Source organism: Microtus ochrogaster, linkage group LG1, assembly GCF_000317375.1.
Source record: "Microtus ochrogaster isolate Prairie Vole_2 linkage group LG1, MicOch1.0, whole genome shotgun sequence".
In the NCBI taxonomy this organism is placed as follows: domain Eukaryota; kingdom Metazoa; phylum Chordata; class Mammalia; order Rodentia; family Cricetidae; genus Microtus; species Microtus ochrogaster.
Genome location: NC_022027.1, coordinates 44,969,413 through 44,991,051, shown reverse-complemented (window position 1 = coordinate 44,991,051; position 21,639 = coordinate 44,969,413). Strand labels below are relative to the sequence as shown.

The window sequence follows — 21,639 nt, the reverse complement described above, 5'->3', positions numbered from 1 at the left end:
AAAATTCTAAAGAGCTGTCTTTCTTACTTCACCACAACCCAAAAAAAGCTAAACTACCTTTGAGGTGGACATGTTTAAAATATCAGCCACTCCCACAAGAGCTAGTTCCAGGAAAGAGACCAAAAAGCTACGGAGAAAAACCCTGTCGAAAAAAAAAAAAAAAAAAGAATCAAAATTCTCAAAATTTCCAAACCAGTAAATTATTTTGGATAAGGTAGTGTAGACATACTAACTTTTTATTTCCATGTCTATCAAAGTAACTAGATCTTTCCCTAATAAAGCCACACAAAAGCTGCAAAATCCTTAGCAGGTTTACAATCATATTAGATATTCCCATGGGAACACCTTTAAGCCTCCTCTGTGTCTAAATAGAAGGGAGGTGTATTTTAACAAAGTCCCCCATTTAGACTGTAAAGGACAGGGAGCCTAACAGTTAAAATGTAAACATTAGCGAAGGCAAGTCTGACGATTTGTGTGTGGGGATTTTATTCTTGGTGGTGTTACTCTCGTCTTTGATTCCTTGCCACCTTATAAAGACGTGAAGGCTACTTTAAGAGGACCGGGGAACTGAGCTTGAGACCGCAGACTTAGGTAGAATCGCTCATTTCAGTAACAGCGAAGTCTTACACATGAAATGTCAGTCCTTTTAACTTGGAATTTGGCAAACAGCGAGAAGCACATCCAATGGCCGAGCAACATTTCACCATGATTTTAGCAACTCATAACGAAACTGTAAGAGAATTAAAACGAGTTAGTGACTTTAGGGCTAAAGTCAAAGGTAATTCCCCACCACCCCCAAAAAGAAGTTTCGCTGGTAAAATTTTCTCAAGTGTCGGTCCTTTTTTTTTTAAATAAGGATGGTCATTTGATGTACCTTGAGGTTTACGATTTCAACTTTTGTAGATTTCGTTATTTGTCTCGTGTTCTTACGGACCAGATTTTCCCTGCCACAGCTCTGGGCACCCTAACTCCTGGGGACACTGTTTGCTATTCCCCTTTCAGCTCGAGGGTCCCCTTCCCCAGGGAAACCACACACGGTTATCCTTCAAGGGTCCCTCCAACTGTGATCTCATTTAACACAGTGGTTCTTTCCCCCAGCCTTCTGTGAGTTCCACTGGGGCAGGTCACGGCGTGCCTCCGTTTCCCCACTTTTTCTCCTCACGTCTTAGCTGGCGATCAGCAAGGGGAAACGGGAAGGGATCGTGGGCAGGCGCCAGCACGAGGGGGTGCCCGTCGCGCGGTCACCGAGCTCCGCCCCCTGCTGGAGGCGGCCGCGAGCCCGGCCGAGGGAGGGGCCTCTCCTCGAAGGCGCCGGGCGGCCGAGGGCGGCCTGCAAGCGGGGCCCCCACCCGGCGTCGCGGCGGCCCCCTTCGCCCCGAGCTCTGGGCCGACAGCGATGCGGGGAAGAAAGGAGAGCCAACCTACGCGTTATTACCGTTAGCAGCGAAGACAGCGACTAACGTCGGCGACGGAGCTAGCGCCTCCCTTCGCTTCCGCCCCCTCGAGCAGGAACCGGAAATCCGACTGCCCCGGGTCACGTGAGCAGCCGCCATCTTGCCCGCGGTGGCCGCCGCTGCGAGAGGGAGGCGTGTCAGGCCGGCTCTGCTGCTCCGAGGTGTGGCTTCCAAGCTGGGGGAAGGCTCTGTAGATCGTGAGGGAAGGTGGAGGAGATGGCGGCGACGGCGCGGGAAGATGGCGTCCTCAGCCTGGAGCGAGGGCGGCGGGGCTGCGAGCACTACGACCGGGGCTGTCTCCTCAAGGTGATAACTTTAAAGGGCGCTTCCTGAGGGGGTGCCGGGTTAGGCGGGGGACGGGTTGGGCCGGGCGTAAGTTTCAGACCGATTGGCTTGTTGAGATGCCTTCTGCATCTGGGATGGGTTCCCCTTGCAGAGGCTTTCTGGGCAGGGTGAGCACGAGCCCTGGACTCGATCTCAGCGTTTGGACTTTGCAAGCCGAGTTCTTGTTTGTCCAGAGCCGGGCCTCGCACGGAGTCCCTTATGCAATGGCTTGAGTCATCATTTGCGGTTGACAGCGGAAGGAAGTAGTGGCAGGCTTGTCCTGAGCATTGCTCCAGGACCTCTGTCAGCTGTGGAGGACGGTGACGGAAGGAGGCGAAGCAAAGGGAAAATCAAAATATAACTTCTGTTCGGGCAGCAAGCTCAGGGTCTGGCCTGTCAGCTTCGCTTTGTTGTCTAGGAGGATGTTCAGACCTGTCAAGGAGAAAAGAGAGAAGTGTGATAGGAGAATCACACAGTGTGTGATTGCCATTTCATTGGCTTTCAGGGAAGTGCCTAGGACGTTTACGCGATTATTTTTGCTGCTAAAGAAACCTAGTCATTTGGAGTTTTTAAAAATGGCCCTCACACAGTTAAGAGTTTCCTGACTTTATTTTGTTGAGAAAGCCTGGTATTTGAGCTGGGGAGAGTAGCCCAGCGGTAGACCTTGTACTTAAAATGCTGGAGGCCCTGGTTCAGCTAGGGCTTCAGAAATCTCCTCCCACCGAGAAGAAACTTGATTGCTGGAATCTTATAGCTTCGCCCCACTTTAGTTCTGCCCCAGATTTACTCTAATTTTGAGCAAGCTGCTTTTTAAATAGCTTGCATATAAAATGGCAATTTCTGAAGCCCCCCCCCCCCTTTTTTTTCTTTTTTGGTTTTATGAGACAGGGTTTCTCTGTGTAACAGTCCTAGCTGTCCTGGAGGAATTAGTGCCGTAGACCAGGCTGTACTCAGATCCGCCTGCCTCTGCCTCCTGAGTGCTGGGATTAAAGGTGTGTGCCACCACCGCCTGGCTAGAAGTTTGTTTTTTCATGGCTGGTGTTAGAGGTGAAGGCCTGTAGTTCTATCAGAGGTGCACTTCCAGCTATGTGTGAAGTGGAGGCAGTAGTAATGCCAGTCTGGGGGTGCTACTGCCAGGAAGGAAGAGAAAAAGGGTTGGGGGAGGTGAGTGTGTGTGTGTGTGTGTGTGTGTGTGTCTGTGTGTGTGTATACTACTAACCTCACCAGAGAGTCTATAGCTTCAGTCTCCACTGCCGTGGGGAAAGTCCCTCTTTTATTAATAAAACGATGATTGCATACTAGAGTGTACATGTGTTTAGGAGGTGCATCCCCAGAAATGAGTAGTAAAAATTAATTACCACTTTCAGTCACTAGCTTTTTTTTTTTCCATTTCACTTTACTGGTCAGCCCTGCTGGTCACTGACCTTAAAAGCTAGGATTAAATGATACACTTAGATCTGTAGGACAACTTAAACCCTTTCCTGTAGGCCATGGTTTGGTGAATATTGTTTCATTGCACTGGATGGAGTTCTTTCAGACTGATCAATTATCAAATGTTATGTAAGCAGTTGAATACTGTTCTTCTGATTGCATTCCTACTGCAATATTTTCATAGGTTCAAAGTCAGATATGGGACTGAATTTCATATCTTGCCCTTCCCTGGCCCGGCAAAGTAATTTCACAGCCACAGTTGTGTTTCAAAGCACTTTAACTGCTTTTTCCTGAGTGTCATGCATTGCTCTTCTTTCCGCTCTTCCTCTTCCTTAAGTAGCAGAGGCTGACCGAGGTCTTTGAAGGAGCAAGCTGAGTGCAGCAGTTCAATCAGAGAAGGAGTGGCAATTGACCTTTGGTTTGTCAAGGTTGATCTTGACAAGAGAAATGTCAATGAAATGATCCAGAATAAAGATTTATTGGAGTGGATACTGGAAATAGCAGAAGTTTTGGATTTTTATTGCAAAGGAGAGCAAATGTGGTTGTTTTGCTGAAGATGTGTTACAGTACGTTTTTGTACACTGGGACAATGATCTAAGAGGTCGTTTGGTAATGTAGCAGGAAAAGGGAGCATTCTAGGACTACTGTTCTGCTTGAGCAGTCAACATGAAGCTGATCTTGGCTGCAAGCCTGGACTAACTAGAGTCTTTGTAGATGAAGACAAGGTAGAGGGTAGTAGTTTAGTTCTGTAATAAACACCATAACCCAAAACTGCTTGAGGAACAAAGGGCTCATTAGGGGAAGCCAGGTCAGTATCTCATGCAGGGCAGGAACCTGGAGGTAGGAGCTGAAGCTGAGGCTATGGAATGCTGCTTACTACTGGCTTGCACTCCACGGCTCGCTCAGCATCCTTTCTTATATAAAACAGGATCACCTGCCCAGGGATGGTAGTGATGGCAGTGGTCTGGGCCTTCATACATCAGTCATGAATCCAGAAAATGCCCCACAGGTATTGGAACTGGGTAATCTGATGGAGGCAAATCCTCAGTTGAGGTTCCCACTTCTTAAGTGATTCTAGTTTCTGTCTAGTTTCTACCTAGAAGATAAAGCATATTTATTCTCAAGAAGGTTGATAGATCTTGTGGGTGAGTTTATTTTGATTACTACTATTTTGATAGTGAAATTAGTAGCAAGGTCATTAACAGACTGTTGCCAGGAAGAAAGAGGTGTTCAGAGTTTTAAAGGGGAAACTGTAAAAGGAGCATCTAGATCATGAGTTCTCAACATGGGGGTTAGATGTGGGGAGTGGAATGATCCTCTCACAAGGGTTGTATATCAGATATCCTGCATAGCAGATATTTTCATTATGATTCATAACAATTGGTTATAAAAAATCACAGTTAGGAAGTGGCAATGAAATAATTTTATAGTTGGGGTCATGTAACATGAGGGCCTGCTTATGGGGGATTCTGTCTTTGCCCAGTTCCCACAGCCGGCAAGTCCCAAAGAAAATCACACAGAGGTCTCCATAAGTTATATAAACTGATTGGCTCATTAGCTCAGGCTTCATATTAGCTCTTATAACTTATATTAACCCATTGTTTTTATCTATGTTAGCCACATGGCTCGATACCTTTTTCAGCTGGGTAGGTCGCATCTTGCTTCTTTCGTGATCTGGGGAGGACTGCGGAAAGAGCTTCCTTCTTCCCAGAATACTCCTTTTCTCATTGCCCCGCCTCTATTTCCTGTCTGATTGTCCCCCCCCTCTACTTCCTGTCTGGTTGTCCTGCCTATACTTCCTTCCTGGCTACTGGCCAATCAGCATTTATTTAAAATATAATTGACAGAATACATAAAATTGTCCTACACCACTTCCCCCTCTTTTTAAAAAAAGGAAAAATATCCATAGTCCATTTTTGGGGAATGTGGGCGGGGTATTCCAGGCTACTTCCTGCTGGTTGGGGGCGCTGATAATCTTATGGGGACCTAAAGAAAATTTAGAATTATGATCAAGTCCTGACTGGAGTATCCTGTGAGTCTTGATCTTCTCAGGCAACAGTCTTGATCTTTTCTGGATGTAGAACTCAGACATCTGGGCCATCTATTCCTACCGGAGATTTCTCCAGGTGATCTTCCTTGATCAAATCTGATTTTTCTTAACTCAGAATGAATCCACAGCCTCTCATTTCCTGTGGAAACAAAAGCAAAATCTCTTCTCCAAAGTAACATACCTTTTGACTTCAATTTTGAAGTCAAGGTATTTTCAAAATACCTATCTTGGATTAATTCAGCAGCATTTATAAGCAAATATCTTTTAGCAGCTATTGCTCCTTCCACAGCATTCAAACAATTCAAAGACAGCATAATAACATATAGTATCAAGCTTCTCTGTGTACTTTTCATCTTTACATGGCTTTATTTTAACCTCTATTTCTTTTATTTTTATTTTTAACTTTTGACTTAGAGAACTGAGACAGGTTCTCTGTGTATCTTTGTCTTGGAACTCCCTCTGGAGACCAGGCTGTCCTTGAACTCACAGAGATCCACTTGTCTCGCCTCCCAAGTGCTGGGATTAAAGGCGTCCACCACCACACCTTGAATTCACAGAGGTCTGTCTGCCTCTGCCTCCCTAGCTTCGGGAATTAAAGGTGTGTGCTACCACACCTTGAGCTCACAGAGACTTGTCTGCCTCTGCCTCCCAGTCTTTGGGATTAAAGGCATGTGCCACCACACCTTGAACTCGCAGAGGTCTTTTTGCCTCTGCCTCCCAAGCATTGGGATTAAGGTGTGTTCCCTCCCTCTTTCTTTCTTTCTTTCTTTCTTTCTTTCTTTCTTTCTTTCGTTCTTTCTTTCTATCTTTTTCTTTTCTCTCCCGAGCCAGCATATATTTTTAACACACAGTAAACTGTTTAGATTTTTTTTAAATCTTTGAATCTATCTTCACTGTATATATATCTCTTTTTCTGACCACATGAGTCTTTAATATACTAAGCAATATGGGTAGGGTTAAAGCTGTGGCTTTGACGACTAGATCCAGCCCATTTCTTAGCTTTCTGAGATTTCAGCCTCATGGTGGAGGTAGCCACATTTATTGCCACAACTCTACAGTGTTTCAAGGTCCCTACCAGCAAGCAAGCTGAAGCAGTGTGCTCACAAACCACACACAAATGCTCCGTAGTCGGACCGCCTGCCTGAAAGAGTCAGAGTTTGCTCTGACACGGCCCAGAAAGCCAGCATTTTAAAAGGGCACAGCTTTTTTTCTGCTATGGCTGAAAACTGAAAAGCATGCAGTCAGCTTTTCATCAACACTGTGTGTTTCTTGGCAGGACCTCTTAAAAGAGCTGCAAGGCTTTACAGCTAAAGCTGAGTCAGGAAGCCTATCTTAGATGAGAGTGCTTGCTTGCCTTTAGCAAGCAGAGCAGATCTGAGAAATTGCTGCTACCAAAAAACCATGCTTTACTCTATTCTTTTTTGTCTAGAATTACTTACCAAGCTCTCTCAGGTTTTATGTGGATGCAGTTGTCCACACGTTGGCGCCATCTGTAACATGAGGGCCTGCTTGTAGAGGTTTCTGTCCTGCCCAGTTCCCACAGCCAACAAGTCCCAAAGAAAATTACACAGAGGTCTTCATATGTTATAAACTGATTGGCCCATTAGCTCAAGCTTTGTATTCGCTCTTTTAACTAATAATTTTAATAATTAACCCATTATTCTTATCTATGTTAGCCACAGGGTCAGTTACCACAGCCTGAGGAACTGTTTTAAAGGGTTGCTGCATTAGGAAGGTTGAGAACCACTGTGCTAGACCTTGAGGCTTAGACTCTAGAAGAAAGAGAGCATTAACTATGAAATGATGGTAATAAAATATTTTTTTGAGTGTCTAGTGAAGCAAGAATCATTTGAGGTGCCAAGAACAGTGCAGAAAATTCAAAGAAGTTTATTTTTATTTATCATTACACCAAGAAGTTAAGAACAGGAAGTTACAGTGAAGATATGAAGACATTTTAAAAAAATAAATAAAAATGTTAGTTTAGTGATAAATTCTAGTACAATTTTCACTACTAGTGTAAAAATTTCACTACTAGTGTTTAAGGGAAGAAAACTTGGAGTTTTCCTTATTATAGTCTTCAAAAGTTCACTCAGAGTTCATGAAAGGTATTGTCAGGAATCTCAGAGTAATAAAATTTAAAAGCTTGGGGGCAGGCATACAAAAGTATGTTCTTCTCTGTCACACAATAAAAACAAACAAAGAAGGAGACCAGACAGTGTGGTGGTGTTTACTTCAGCTGTGGTTAGCTGCTTCTGATACATGCCAGTGGATAGGAGTGGGGTTCAGCTAGTGTTAGAGTTTAGCTGTCTGGTATTTGGAGAAAGGAAGAGGCAGCTAGGCTATGTACAAGGGAACACATGGAGTTAGTTGAGAAGAGTAGAGAGTTAGTGGTAGAATTCGTTCTTGGAATTGAAATACAGGGCTAGTACAGTCCTTTCTCAGGAGCAGCAGTTGCAGAGTGTGATGACTGGGTCTGCAGGAATCTCTAAAAACTACTTTGTGGGATAGTAGATGTGCTGTATCCAGTGTGTTGGCATTTATACTGATGGTGGAAAGCAATGGTTAAAACTAGTCTCCGTATTAATCAAGCAGGGATTTTGTATTGCAATCAGGTACACTGTAGTATACCTACAGTTAGAGCCAGTGTCACTTAAAAATGTCATTGATGAAGTGCTAAAATTAATAATTATCAAATCTTAGCTCATTCTCATCCGTGTCTTTTAGTAGTTTATTTGACAAATAGAAGACTTTCAGCAAGCATTTGGTTTTCTTGAGTAAAGATTCTTAGGCATTTGTGAAGTAAATTAGTTGCTTTGTTCATGGAACTTTTTTTTTTTTTTTGCTTGAAAATAATTGGTTATTCAAGCTTGAGTATATGGGAGACATTTTCTCAAAAGTGTGGAAGGAGTCAGGACTCATGAAGGAGAAACAATTTATAATACTTTAAAAACATAAGTAATTCTTATGCGAGATATTGATAGCTATAGTCCAGGTAAACAGAAGTTCTTTGATACCCTGAAGAGTCTTAGAGCTTAACAGGGGCCTGAGACTGAAATGCTTGTGGATATCGTTGTATTCACACTTAAGGATGGGACTGCGCGGCAGAGGAGGATTGGGATACAAGGCCATCGAAAGTGAGAAAATTTAGGTTATTGAAGGGATTATTGTGGATATATTCATCACTAAAATTTAGTCAAGAATAATGTTGAAGAAAAAGAAGTCAGTAACATGTTACAGCACTTAAAGGATGGGGTGTGTTCAGTAACAGCCTTAGGAAATGGTCAGGATGTGCACAGTCAGTACACTGGAGAAACATTTGGCTTGGGAATTTCTTTTTTCTCCCTTCCTTCCTTCCTTCCTTCCTTCCTTCCTTCCTTCCTTCCTTCCTTCCTTCCTTCCTTCCTTCCTTCCTTCCTTCCTTCCTTATAGCTACATTTTCCCCCCCTGACAATGTCATACATTTTGGTCATTTCAGCTCCACCCCCCCCCAAAAAAAATAAAAGAGATGTTCTTTTTTGAATTCTGGGGATTAGGTATTAAAATGAATACCTTGCATAATGCCAGGAAAGTACTATACCAATATCTACATCCCAAACCTGGCATTTCTTAATATAACGGGGTAAAAGTTAAACACTTATGAAATGACCTAACAATAATGAGGTTTAAATAATCAAGAATACATTTCTGTACATTTCTTTCCATGTAACAATTGCAAGTGTGATCCAGATGGGTAAAGACTACTGTTCTACTTGGTCATTTTAGAGTCAAATTTTTTTATGTTGTATTATTTTAACATATTGTAAGGCATTTGATCATCTTTATGTGGGATCCAGCTGTAGAATATTCAATAATCTGCTCTAAGGAAGGAACAGATTTCAGTGGACAATTGGCAGTTTTTAACACTCTCAAAATCAGTGAGTCTGGGCGTGGAGGTGTATGTTTTTAACCCTTGCACTTAGGAGGTGGGGTAATCTGATCATAGCTGGCCTGTAGTTAGTTTTAGGACAGCCAGGGCTACATTGAGAGACCCTCTCTAAAAACAAACAAATTTATTGTATCCTGTGCAATAGTAGGTATATGCATCATGATTAGTAAATATTAGTGAAGTTAAAACAGTTTGTGTTTAGATGTTGTTTTTTTTCTGACAATGTCTAAGAAGGTGTTATCTACTATTTAGGTTGAGAATGAGATGTGGTTGTTGTGGGATTGATTTTTCTGTCTAGAGATTTCTGCCTTTATAATGTTTGTGTTTTAAAGTTGTATTTAGAGTCTTTCAGGCAGATATTGAAGGGGAAGATTATTAACATCAAATATGCCAAGAAATGAAAGCTAGCCATGGATCCATTGGTTGTAATCTTTGACCTTGATCAGAGAAGGAGGTAGGAATTTTCTTTCTTTATAATTAACTTGTCTTCTTATGCTCCCTTTGTTCCCCTGGGTTAGGCACCTTGTTGTGACAAGCTCTATACGTGCCGGCTGTGTCATGACAACAATGAAGATCACCAGCTGGATCGTTTCCAAGTAAAGGAAGTGCAGTGCATCAACTGTGAAAGACTCCAGCATGTAAGATCTTATGGCACCTGCCTTACTTTTTCAAGTTTTAAGATGGATTAAAAACTTTAATCAAAAGTTGGAAGTGAGACTTAACTCTAACTCTGAGTAAGTAATATTGTTGAGTTAGATGTTTAAAAACATAAAAATAAGCTAAACATGCTTTCATATAAATTCTGAATATTTAAATCGTTTTGGTAAAGTTACTTGAGTTTTTAACTACGGTGTCCTTTTCAGGCCCAGCAGACTTGTGAACATTGTAGCACACTGTTTGGAGAATATTACTGCAACATATGTCATCTGTTTGACAAAGATAAGAAACAGTATCATTGCGAGAACTGTGGAATTTGTAGGTACTGTATATAAATCTCCTAATATTTCCTGTGCATTTGGCCAATTATGTTATCTTAGTCACTTTTCTGTTGCTGTGGTGAAATGTGGAGGAGAGTTTGAGCTGTGCTTCCAGAGGGTTAGAGTTGGTGGTCACACACACACACACACACACCTCTCTCTCTCTCTCTCTCTCTCTCTCTCTCTCTCTCTCTCTCTCTCTCTCTCTGCATGGGGAACAGTTCAGCAGTAGGTGGCGGATTCGACAGCGTAGAGCTCACATCTTGCTCTGTAAGCAGGAAGCAAAGAGAGAAAGAACTAGCTCACTTGTGTCTCAAAGCTCTCCTTCAGGGACACATTTCCTCTAGCAAGGCCACACCTCTTAAACGTCCCCAAATGTCACCACCAACAGGGGACCAAGAAGGTAAATACTGGAGCTTGTGGGGACATTCTCATTTAAACCAGTAAAATAGTTTAAAAAATTAGCTAGTTTTGTTTTGAGATAGGATCTCACTGCTTGCTGTATATTTCATGCTGGCCTCAAACTCAGAGATCTGCCTCCTGAGTGCTGGTGTTAAAAACTTATGCCACCACTGACTGACTTATTTTTTTTAAAGTGAGACTATCATCTAAGGTGTGGTCATCTGAAAGTAGTAATCTGATTTATTGCCTATAGGGCTCATTGTTAGAGTTAAGCGCTGGGGTTCTTCTTGTATTTGCTTATTTTTGATATTGTAATTTAATTTAATCACAACATTTCTCTTTTCTTTTTCCTCCCTTCAAGCCCTCTTATATACACCTCCCCACGCTCCTTCAAATTTGTGGTCTATTTTGTCACCAATTGTTATAAGCCTACATATATATGTGTATTTCTGTGTATATAAGCGTTCTTAAATATAACCTGTTGAGTTGATATAACATTACTTGTATCTATTGGTGTGTTCTTCCCTGGGGAGGGCCACCTCCTCCTAGCTTCAGTTGTCTGTAGTTCTTTGTGTAGGGTTGAGGCTTCACGGGCTTTTCCCCTGCAAAGTTTGGCATGTTTGTTGAGTCCTTGTTTGGGTGGTCATGCTGGGGAGATTTTATGGATTCTTATTATCTATTTATCTATTTAATTTAGTAAGGATAATTTTGCCTTGAAAGAGTATTTTGGTTGTGAAGACATTTTTTCCCCGATTAATTATGCATGCACATGTCACACTCATACACAGCGCACAGTCAGCACAGACACAGAGACATTCATCCATACACAGAGACACAGACACATTCACACAGTATAGACTTAACTGGGACTCGAACTGGCGACCTCGGGCTCTGTAGGCGGCGCTCCCATCCTCTCAGCCAGCGCTCTAACCGTTTGTGAAGACATTTTGTGTTGTCATAACATTTACTGGGTACAAGCCAAGAACGCTATTAGAATTCCTACAATGTGCTACTTGAGAAAAGGTATTGAGATAACTGATACCATGTCTTTAATCCCAGCATTCAGGAGGCAGAGGCAGGTTGATCTCTTTGAATTCAAAGCCAGCCTGATCTACAGAGCTAGTTCCAGGAAAGCCAAGGCTATACAAACAAACCCTGTCTCAAAAAGCAAAGCAAACAAAACCCAACAAAACAAGCAAAGATAATTGATACCTATTTGGAAAAAACTTGATTCTGAAATGTGCATATTCATTATAAAACGGTTTTAGCATTTTGTGACAGAAACTCAATAGTAGTTCATGAAAGTCTGAATTTTATTTCTCATGGAAAAGTCTGATTCAGGTACTTAAATAACTTGGCACCCTTCACATTCTGATCCTAGGTGTTTTCTTCTTTGATTCTGCGGGCTCATATTCTGGGCAGGGAGAAATGACTAGATCTGTGAGGGAGGCATTCTCTTTCCCTTCATTTCCTTTAATTGTGTGCCATGTGTGCATGTGGAAGTCAGGGGATTGTTGGAGGAGGCTGTTCCCTCCTTCCATGATGGGAGTTCCAGGGAATGCAATCAGGCTCTCCGGCCTGCTGGCTGTGCCTTTGCTTTCTGAATCATCTTGTAGAGCGCTTCTCACACAAGAAAATCGGATCTTTTCACAGCCTCCAAAGAAGCAGGGAACTTGTCTGTTTTCAGGATAGGTCTGAATAACTGCCTTTTAAATAAATGTTTTATTGTGAAAGAAGCAAAGAATAGAAATGTAGGGATCAGCTAGCATTTTTTTTTTTTTTTAAGTTTCTTGATATAGGGTTTCTCTGTAGCTTTGGAACCTGTCTAGCTCTTGTAGACCAGGCTGGCTTCAGACTCACAGAGATCCACCTGCCTCTGCTTCCTGAGTGCTGGGATTAAAGGTGTGCGCCACCACCGCTCGGCTCCCAGCTAGCAGTCTTATTTTTACCATTTATATTATAAATTTTATAATGAGCTTCAACCTGAAGAAAATATAAAATGAGTTATTTTAACTGTTAGTGTATACAAAGGAGAATGATTTTGGTCTATAGTTTACAGAAGTTTTTCCTAAATAGTGGGCAAAAAGCAGAAACTATAAAGGAAAATATTGATGGCCTTTAAGTTTTACTTTTGTTTTTATTTTAAATTGTGTGTGTGTACTTGTGAGCGTAGGTGACCGTGGAGGCTAGAGCTCAGATCCCCGGAGCTGGAAGTATGGGTGGTTGTGAACTGTCTGCCATGGTGTTGGGAGCTGGATGTGGGTCGTCTGCAAGAGACTCATTTTAATAGATAGAAAGTGATGGTGAATCTTTATGAAGAGCTAGACAACAGAGCAGTGATCATAACATACATAGTGAAAAGTGAATATCCAGGCTGTATAAGGCTTCTTTTAAATTAATTGATTGTTGAAATAAGAACGGCTGGGCTGCGTCCCCTGCACCTGGCCGCCCACATGGCTAGCTTAGCTTATGTCCCGAAATAATTACACGGAAACTGTATTCTTTCAAACACTGCCTGGCCCCAATAGTTCCAGCCTCTTATTGGCTAGCTCTTACATATTAATCTAACCCATTTCTATTAATCTGTGTAGCCTACAAGCTGGCTTACCAGGAATGATCTTAACCTGCATCTGCTTGGAGTGCGGGAACCATGGCGACTCACTGACTCAGCTTCTTCCAGCATCCTGTTCTGTTTTCTCCGCCTACCTAAGGGTTGGCCTATGAAATGGGCCTAGGCAGTTTATTAATAAGAAATCATTCCCACATCAATTGATAAAGGGCAAATACTGAGGTAGAGAAATGAGCAGAACACATCAACAGAAAATTCACAGAAATCTGAACAGTTCTTTAACATTAAAAAAAAAAATTAGTCCTTTGTAATTTGAGAAATGAAAGTTAGAATAGCATGTATTATCTATCATGCATGTGTCCATGTAGTCCAGGTTGTGAGGAACATGCATGTGGACATGTAAACTAGCAGTCTTTGGAGGGGTCAGGTTGTCAATATCACAGTTGATGATCCAGTACTCTCTGACTCAATAGTGTCATTTTTAGGGATAGTGAAAAAAATAGGCTAAATATGGATTAAATGCTAGCTGGACAGTTTTTAAAATCATGTCATTATAGCAAGTAAAGATTGTAAATTTTTTCAGCTTCAAAATACTGAAAAAAACAAACAAACAAAAAGATTGTAAATTTTTTCTTTTTTTTTTTTTGGTTTTTTGAGACAGGGTTTCTCTGTGGCTTTGGAGCCTGTCCTGGAACTCCCTTGGTAGACCAGGCTGGCCTCGAACTCACAGAGATCCGCCTGCCTCTGCCTCCCGAGTGCTGGGATTAAAGGCGTGCGCCACCACCGCCCGGCTTGTAAATTTTTTCAATAAAGAAATATTTTTGAAAATTATGATACATTTATACCATTGACTGCTGTGTGGCTATTAAGAATGAAGTAGTTTTCTATGGACAGACACAATCATCAGGATATATTACTAAGTGTAAATAATTGCAGAACGGCATCTGTAGAATTGTGTAAGAAATTAAGCTCAACTTGTGTGCATCTGTTCTGTGCATCCATATCCGATTTTACAGAAGTGTCACTCTGCTTGTGCTGGTTACTGTGGACACTGGAAAGATGGTGTTTCTCCACGTTCTTTAGTGTGTTTGAATATTCCTACAGTGAGACTGAGTTTGGGTATTATGTAGTAAACAAATTATCGTGTAATAAAAATAATCTTTTGGCTTTCATATTGTGTTTTGTTAGGATTGGTCCAAAAGAAGATTTTTTTCACTGCCTGAAATGTAACTTATGCCTAGCCATGAATCTTCGAGGAAAACATAAGGTATATAATTGAGCTGCATAATTTCAAACCTATTAGTGTTTTTGAAAACAAGCTTAAATTCTAGTATGTTTGGAAACATGCTAATTTTCATATATTACCAACTACACAACTATGTTCTTTGGTTTTCTAAAAAATAGAATTAAGTAGGTAATCTAAAATATATGCCTCAGAATATTTGATCTACAGTTTACTTTCCATAATGTAAGAATGCCTATAGAAGTTACTAGCATAATGCTGGCAGCTTCTCAGTTGGTTCATGAATTTTTCTTTTAATTGAGCTATACATTTTTCTCTGCTCCCTTCCCTTCCTCCCCTCTTCTTTTCTTTTCTTTTTTTTTCTTTTTTTTTTTTTCGAGACAGGGTTTCTCTGTGGTTTTGGAGCCTGTCCTTCCCCTCTTCTTTTCTACTCTCTCCTGTGACCTTCATGCTCCCAGTTTACTCAAGAAATCTTGTCTTCTCCTTTTTATATAGATCCAGGTATGTCTCTCTTAGAATCCTCTTTGCTGTCTAGGTTCTCTGGGGTTGTGGACTGTAGGCTGATTTTTCTTTGCTTTATGTCTAAAAGCCACTTATAGTGAGTACGGATTCTTATCATAGATAGTGCTTCTAAAATTAACTGTAAAAGGAAAAATACTAAGTGATATAACTATTTACAGTGTTCTAAGAATAATTAGAAAGTATTCTTTGTATTTCTTTCATAATTAAGGCTTATAAATATGAACATAGGAATTTATTGTAATCTCAGACCCTCTCTCTTATTTAAAAATAATCTAATGGAACACTGTATTTATAGTACTGATTCTATCTACTGTAAGAATATAAAGAATGGAGGATCAGCAAAGCAAAGTATAAAATAGAGGGCAGTCCAGTAAGAGACTAATAGTAGCCTTCTGTCTGAAGATGAGACAGACAGACAGGCAGACAGAGACACACAGAGAGAATATACAGATACAGAGTAGTGAGGAAAATTAAGATGAGTAGCAGAAATGATAACTGAGAATAGAGTGAGGCTGAATAATGATAACTCCCAAGATACTCAGTCTTAGCTTAAAGGAATTTGATGAGCAGGATGTGAATTTGTTAAAGATTGAGTCTGACCTTAAAAATTGTGGGGTGGCTTGGCGATAGTGATGCACACCTTTGATCCCAACACTCAGGAGGCAGAGGCAGGCGGATCTCTGTGAGTTCGAGGACAGCCTGGTCTACAAGAGCTAGTTCCATGACAGGCTCCAAAGCTACAGAGAGACCCTGTCTCGAAAAACAAACAAAAACAACAACAACAAAAAAAAAAACAAATAAAAAAATTGGGGGGCGATAGTCAGATAAACTGGCTAGGGTTATGGCACATGAAAGTTCATGGCTCACTTGAGTTACATAGAGGGGCCTTGTCTCAAGATAAACAAAAGTCATTAAATTAAAAAAAATTAAAAGGACAGGCTAATGAAGATAGCTTGGAGTCAGTAATGTTGTGGGAGCTCCATCTGGTGAGATGCTAGCAAGCAGTCAGAACAGCAAGATGTACTAGAGAATAGATAATGACACAGAGCCACGTGGCGATGCACAGATAATTAGAAATGGGTTAATTTATATGTAGGAGCAGGCTAATCATAAGCCTGAGCCATCAACCAAGCAATTATAATTAATATTAAGCATCTGAATGATTATTTTCTAAACGGCTGCAGGGATTTTTGGGCTGGAGAGAAACCAGTCCAGCGGGACGGGCAGGATAGAGAATGACTTTCAATAGCCTTATGGATTGTATTTCTTTGGCTTGTTCTGGTTTCCATGGCATATATAGAATACATTTGTGTACACACATGCACACGTGTGCATACACACAGCCAGCCCATTGCATATTTACTTCATTTGAATTTAATTCACTCAGTGATGGCATTAACCGTCAGAAGCATCCTAATTACATAGATGTTAAGGTATGTGGGTTTGTATATATATGGAGTGTACCTGAGAACCAAAATGATCTCTCCTTCTATATAATTAGACATGTATTGCTATGCAAAAACCTCACACTGCTGAGATTCCAACTTAACTCCACCTCTTAGTAGTGTACACATGGAGACCAGAGTACAACTTGCAGGAGTGGGTTCTCACCTTCCAACATGTGGGTTCCAGGGATTGAACTCAGGTCTTCAGGCTTGGTGGCCAGTGAGTCATCTCACCGGCTCTTTTAACCAGTTTATTTTTTTATTAATGCTGTTGTAGCTGACATTTTTATCTTTTCATGCTTTTGTTAATGTACGGTTCTCCTTTAACAGTGTATTGAAAATGTTTCTCGGCAGAATTGTCCAATATGTTTGGAGGTGAGTGTGGAATATTTTTCACTTTGGAAATTTCTTCGGTTTAAAGTGCTTGAGTGTTGCTAGTGTCTTTATAGGGCACTAATGGCTTCCTTTCCTTTTAGGACATTCACACGTCCCGCGTTGTTGCTCATGTCTTGCCTTGTGGGCATCTCTTACATAGGTAAGATAACTTTCTTCCTGCTTGGAGGTGTTTGGAAGCAATGGAGGTAGTTTTTCTTTACTGAAATACTGTTCTATTTTCTTTCAGAACGTGTTATGAAGAAATGTTAAAAGAGTGAGTTTTTTTTTTTAATTTTAAAACGTACAGTTTTAAGATTTTGTTTTTGTGAGGAGGGTGGTGGGGAGGTGGGCTCCCATGGTGGCTAGGTACACTGTTTGGAGTATGGTAGATGTCTACGGAGGTGAGTAGAGTAGATAACTGGTGTTCAGCTGGCCATGGCATCTTGGGGAACAGGACTGTATCTCTGTTCCCATGTCCTTATCATGCCTATTTCTTTACGTAGCTTGAGGTGGGCAAAACCTTTTGTTTTCTAACCATATGTTCTGGGGAACATAGTTGCCTCTGTAATTAATCACGGTGTTGTAAAAGCACTGAAGAACAGTGTGCACATTTTAATAGCTCTCTATATTGGTCCAGCAATGAACTACAAAGAAAATGTTCTTTAAAACTGGAACTAAAATGAGAAATAGGAAAGAGTAGAAATGGTGCAACTATTGAAAATTTTAGACAGGAAGTAGTAATATGATTGGAATTTTTTTTTTTGATTGGAATACTTTTTAAGTAATAGAAATTCTTTCAATCAGAATTGAAGTTGTTTTGCTAATGAATAGTTTAATTGGTATTACTAAGTATAGTTCTACAAAGAGTACTGACTAGTTCTCTGTTTTAGAGAGTTGAGGATAAAGATAAAGACTTAGGATTTAAATGCACCATAAAATAGAGAATTGAATATTTATCTTTTTTATTGCATAGATTTTTCAGGTTCCTGAGAAGTTAGCTTGAAATGTAGAATACTACCTTGTTCGGGTTATGTGCCAGTGAGCTGTGTCTTCTTGTATATAGATCCTATTCATTGTCTCTTGCAGAGGCTACAGATGTCCACTGTGTATGCATTCTGCCTTAGATATGACGCGGTACTGGAGACAGCTGGATAATGAGGTCGCACAAACTCCTATGCCATCTGAGTACCAGAATATGTCTGTGGAGGTGAGTAGAATCCATGCTTAGGACTTTTTAGATTTCTTGCTGATATAGTCTTTTTTATTTTTGCTTCTTTGCTTGAATTTGTCCCAAAATTACTATTTGGCATTGTAACTAATTAAAGCAAAGGAAATAAATTATTAAAAAAAAATTTTATGTTGATGTCAGACTAGGGTGAGAAAAAAAAAATCCTAAGAATAACTTTGTATAGTTTTTCCTCAACACTAGATGGCAGGCAAAAACTTTGCTATGAATTTTTGACAAATCGCTTGCCAGAGTCAGGGGCGAATCACTGATATTTTACCTGTGTTTCACTTAAATTATTCAAAATTTTGTTTTAAGAGAATATATTTGCTGGGTTTTGAAAGCTAGCTTTTGGATTTTAATGTTTACTGCCCTTTTTATTTTGTCGTAGCCTTTATTTGGTCTCAATTAGCTTATTCCCTTTGGCCCTACGAGAGTTGCTGTGTTGTAGGTTAGTCTCAGAGTTGAAAAATTAAATAGCTTTCTGATGCTTTCATAACTTTTGGACATATAAATATTCTCATTGTCTACAAATACTTTCAAACACAAAGAGGAAACAAAACCAAATAATTACTTTTAATATTGGACACATAGCTCAGTAGTAGTTAGCACGTGTAAGGTCATGGGTTTGATCCTAGCACTGTGAACAAAAAACAAAACCCTTTCTGGTTTATTTACACTGTAAAGTTCCAAAATTAATGTTGGTAACTGAGTTGTTACTGAGGACAATAGAAGATCCTTTAGATACTATCTGGTAATTGAGATGTTTATTAGAAGCTAAAGTTTATTGTGTTCATATAGACACTTTTTCTTTTAAAAAAGTAGCTTTATGAAGGTACATGTCACATACATTGGAGCCCATTCCTTAAATGTATATAATTCAGTGACTCCTAGTACTTTTACGTAATTTTGCAAATAGTACCACAATTTTTATTTTAATATTTTAAAATATTTTAGTCATTTGTGAAAAAACCCTATGGCCAGGGCTGATGAGGTGGCTCATTTGGTAAAGTGTCTGCCACCCAAGCACAGTGGCCTGAGTTTGGATTTCTAGAACACGGAAAAGATTAGGCATGGTTACTGCATGCTATAGCTTTGTCCTTGAGCTTTAGGTTCCCTGAGGGACTGTCTCAAGGGGTGAGGGTGGAGAGCAGTGAAGGGAAGACACCCAGCGTGGACCTCAGGTATACCCACACATGCGCACACTCACATGCCACACCACACCACACCACACCACACCACACCACACCACACCACACCACACCACACCACACCACACACACCACACCACACCACACTACATCACACCACACCACACTACACCACACCACATCATACCACACCACACTACATCACACCACACCACACAAAAAAACATAACCAAACAACAAACACCTCAACAGCTGCACCCCACCAGCTGCACCTCACGATAGTCACGTCTCAGACAACCTCTGATCTCTGCCTTTAAGTAGGATTCTTAAAAGTAGTTTTCCAAATTATGTGAAGAACAAATGGAATTTTTTGTTTATGATGTGTGTATGCTAAGACTGCTATGTAGTTATATGTATTCTCAGATGGACATTTTGAGTTTTCAGTGTCTTAACACCAGAAGACATTGAGTCTTTATCATGTTTAGGGACTAGCAAGAGGCTTTCTGGCTTAACTCTGGCTTAACAAGTGCTCTTGTTCTTGATTCATTCTTAAGGCATAGTAAACCTAAAAATTAAGCAAAAATATTCCAATTTGTAGAAATTTCAATTTTATTAGTTAATTCTGAGTACCAGTGAAAATAATGAAGTCGTTATATGTGTTATTTTAAGTATTTTTTACCTAATGATAAACATTAGATTTGAATATGTCTGTGCTAATTTTCTTGCTTGTATTATGTATACTTTTAGGAAGTATTTTAAAATGAGTCTTCTGTGCTTAGATTCATATTTTCAGAATTCAAAGCTACCTTAATAATCTTTAAAATATTCATTGGAGAAAAGACATTTTCACTGCAGAAATGTCTATAGATATATGTGTGTATCTCACATCTTTTATATGACCCTCAAATGATTGTTTTATAGAGACAGTGCCATTTGTAGTTACAAGACTTAAGTCCTTATCTTCATTTTTCAGATTCTCTGCAATGACTGTAATGGGCGATCCACAGTCCAATTCCATATCTTAGGCATGAAATGTAAGATCTGTGAGTCCTACAATACTGCTCAGGCTGGGGGCCGCAGAGCTGCAGTGGACCAGCAGTGAGCAGCCTGTCCTCGGCTGGAGGACAGCTCTGTGATGTAGATAAACTCTGTGTAAAAGACCCTGTTGTCACATTGTGTCCTAACTGTGATGTCGCAAAGCAGCAGGTCATATTATATGTACCTATGGATTCAAGCTCTCTGGATGGAATTACCGTAACTCATACTGGATGAAGCCGCTGCTGATGTGTTGATCAGAAGTTCTTTTAGTCAAGTTTTGAAGTCAATGATGTTTGCCTCAGATATAGTCACACACATAGAAATATTTTATATTTTCATGGAACTTCAAGTGATACAATGCACGCAGAGTTCATTTCTAGTTCTTGATAGTTTTTGATTTTTAAGGACTGTAATATAATTTTAAAGTTCTTATTGTTAAAATCTAATGGTTTTGAATTTTCTAAGACAGTCCTTTGGATCCTACAAGTGAGTTTTTATGTAAAAACTACCAATAAAATTATACTGAGACATTGTTTTACAGGATTTTTTTCCCCCAAGGTTGCTTATTTTTGTTTTTATTGTGACAGTAAGGTCATTTTATATTGTAAAAGAAGTTCTCTTCTTTTTTTTGAGGTGTTTTTCTGTAAGTATGATTGATTGGGGAAAAGTGGCTTGTGAAGTAATGAAGCTCTTCCGAGATTTTAAGGCAACTATTATTGTTGTAATTTCTTTCAGTCTGCCAAAATTACTTCTCCACATTGTAATTCATTCATGAGATATTTATCAAGCAGATGTAATCCAGTTATGATTCTCGAAGTTTTATAGATGACAATGAATAGTGTATACAAAAGTTTCTGCTCTTGTAGTGGTACATTCTGCCGTTCCTTGTATTTGATCAACATATTCTGTTTAATTAATGTAAGCAGTATATGTATTCAATGTAAACAAATGGATTACTTTCTAAACTCTCAAAAGTAAGAGATGAATGAGTGGGATGAGCTATTCCTGGCAAGTGCTTTCATTTTATAATACTTTTTTGTATTTATATAATAGAATTAAATATACCTCTTAATTTAGGACCAAAGTTAATAATGTGCCAGCCATGGATGGGGCGTCTGTGTCAACCTCTGGTCTCTAGGTTCAAGGAACAACATAGTGGGGGTGGGTGGGAAGGATGTAAGAGGATGAAGAGGAGCCAGTCAAAGTCCTGCAAGGGGTGGAGGAGTGATTCCTGAAACCCTATCCCTAGGAATGGCTCCCGATGGAGGAAAAACTACCCATTATTAGGATGTGTGGATTTCTGGAGGTGATACATGCTCCAGTGGATGGCGTCACCTCTGTGTATATGGACAGCACTAATTGGACCCAGTGGATTATTAATTAAAAAAAGATAGGGTAAGATGGAGGGATGGTCAGTTGTTAAGAGCACTTGCTTCTCTTCTAAAGGACCTGAGTTTGATTCCCAGTTCCCCCATGATTTCAGGGGGAAATTTCAGAATTCCAACACA

General features: G+C 40.2%; 2 protein-coding genes across 2 annotated transcripts in view; one reads left to right on the top strand and one right to left on the bottom strand.

Annotated features, from left to right (window-relative positions):
• Thap6 (THAP domain containing 6) overlaps positions 1–1,535 on the bottom strand; it is a 9,120-nt gene extending 7,585 nt beyond the window's left edge. Inside the window, exons 1-2 of the mRNA XM_005359490.3 lie at positions 1,436–1,535; positions 628–730 (exon numbers count right to left, since the gene is read on the bottom strand). Coding sequence (XP_005359547.1) covers positions 628–707 — 80 coding nt within the window. The 5' untranslated portion in view covers positions 708–730; positions 1,436–1,535. The remainder of the gene's footprint in view (positions 1–627; positions 731–1,435) is intronic.
• Positions 1,536–1,649: 114 nt separating this feature from the next.
• On the top strand, positions 1,650–20,981 carry Rchy1 (ring finger and CHY zinc finger domain containing 1). The gene is made up of 9 exons (XM_005359486.2): positions 1,650–1,760; positions 9,703–9,822; positions 10,048–10,163; positions 14,321–14,399; positions 16,673–16,717; positions 16,819–16,877; positions 16,965–16,991; positions 17,804–17,924; positions 20,067–20,981. Exons 1-9 carry the CDS (start codon positions 1,671–1,673, stop codon positions 20,193–20,195), a joined length of 786 nt encoding a protein of 261 aa, XP_005359543.1. The 5' UTR covers positions 1,650–1,670; the 3' UTR covers positions 20,196–20,981.
• The last annotated feature ends 658 nt before the right edge of the window (positions 20,982–21,639 follow it).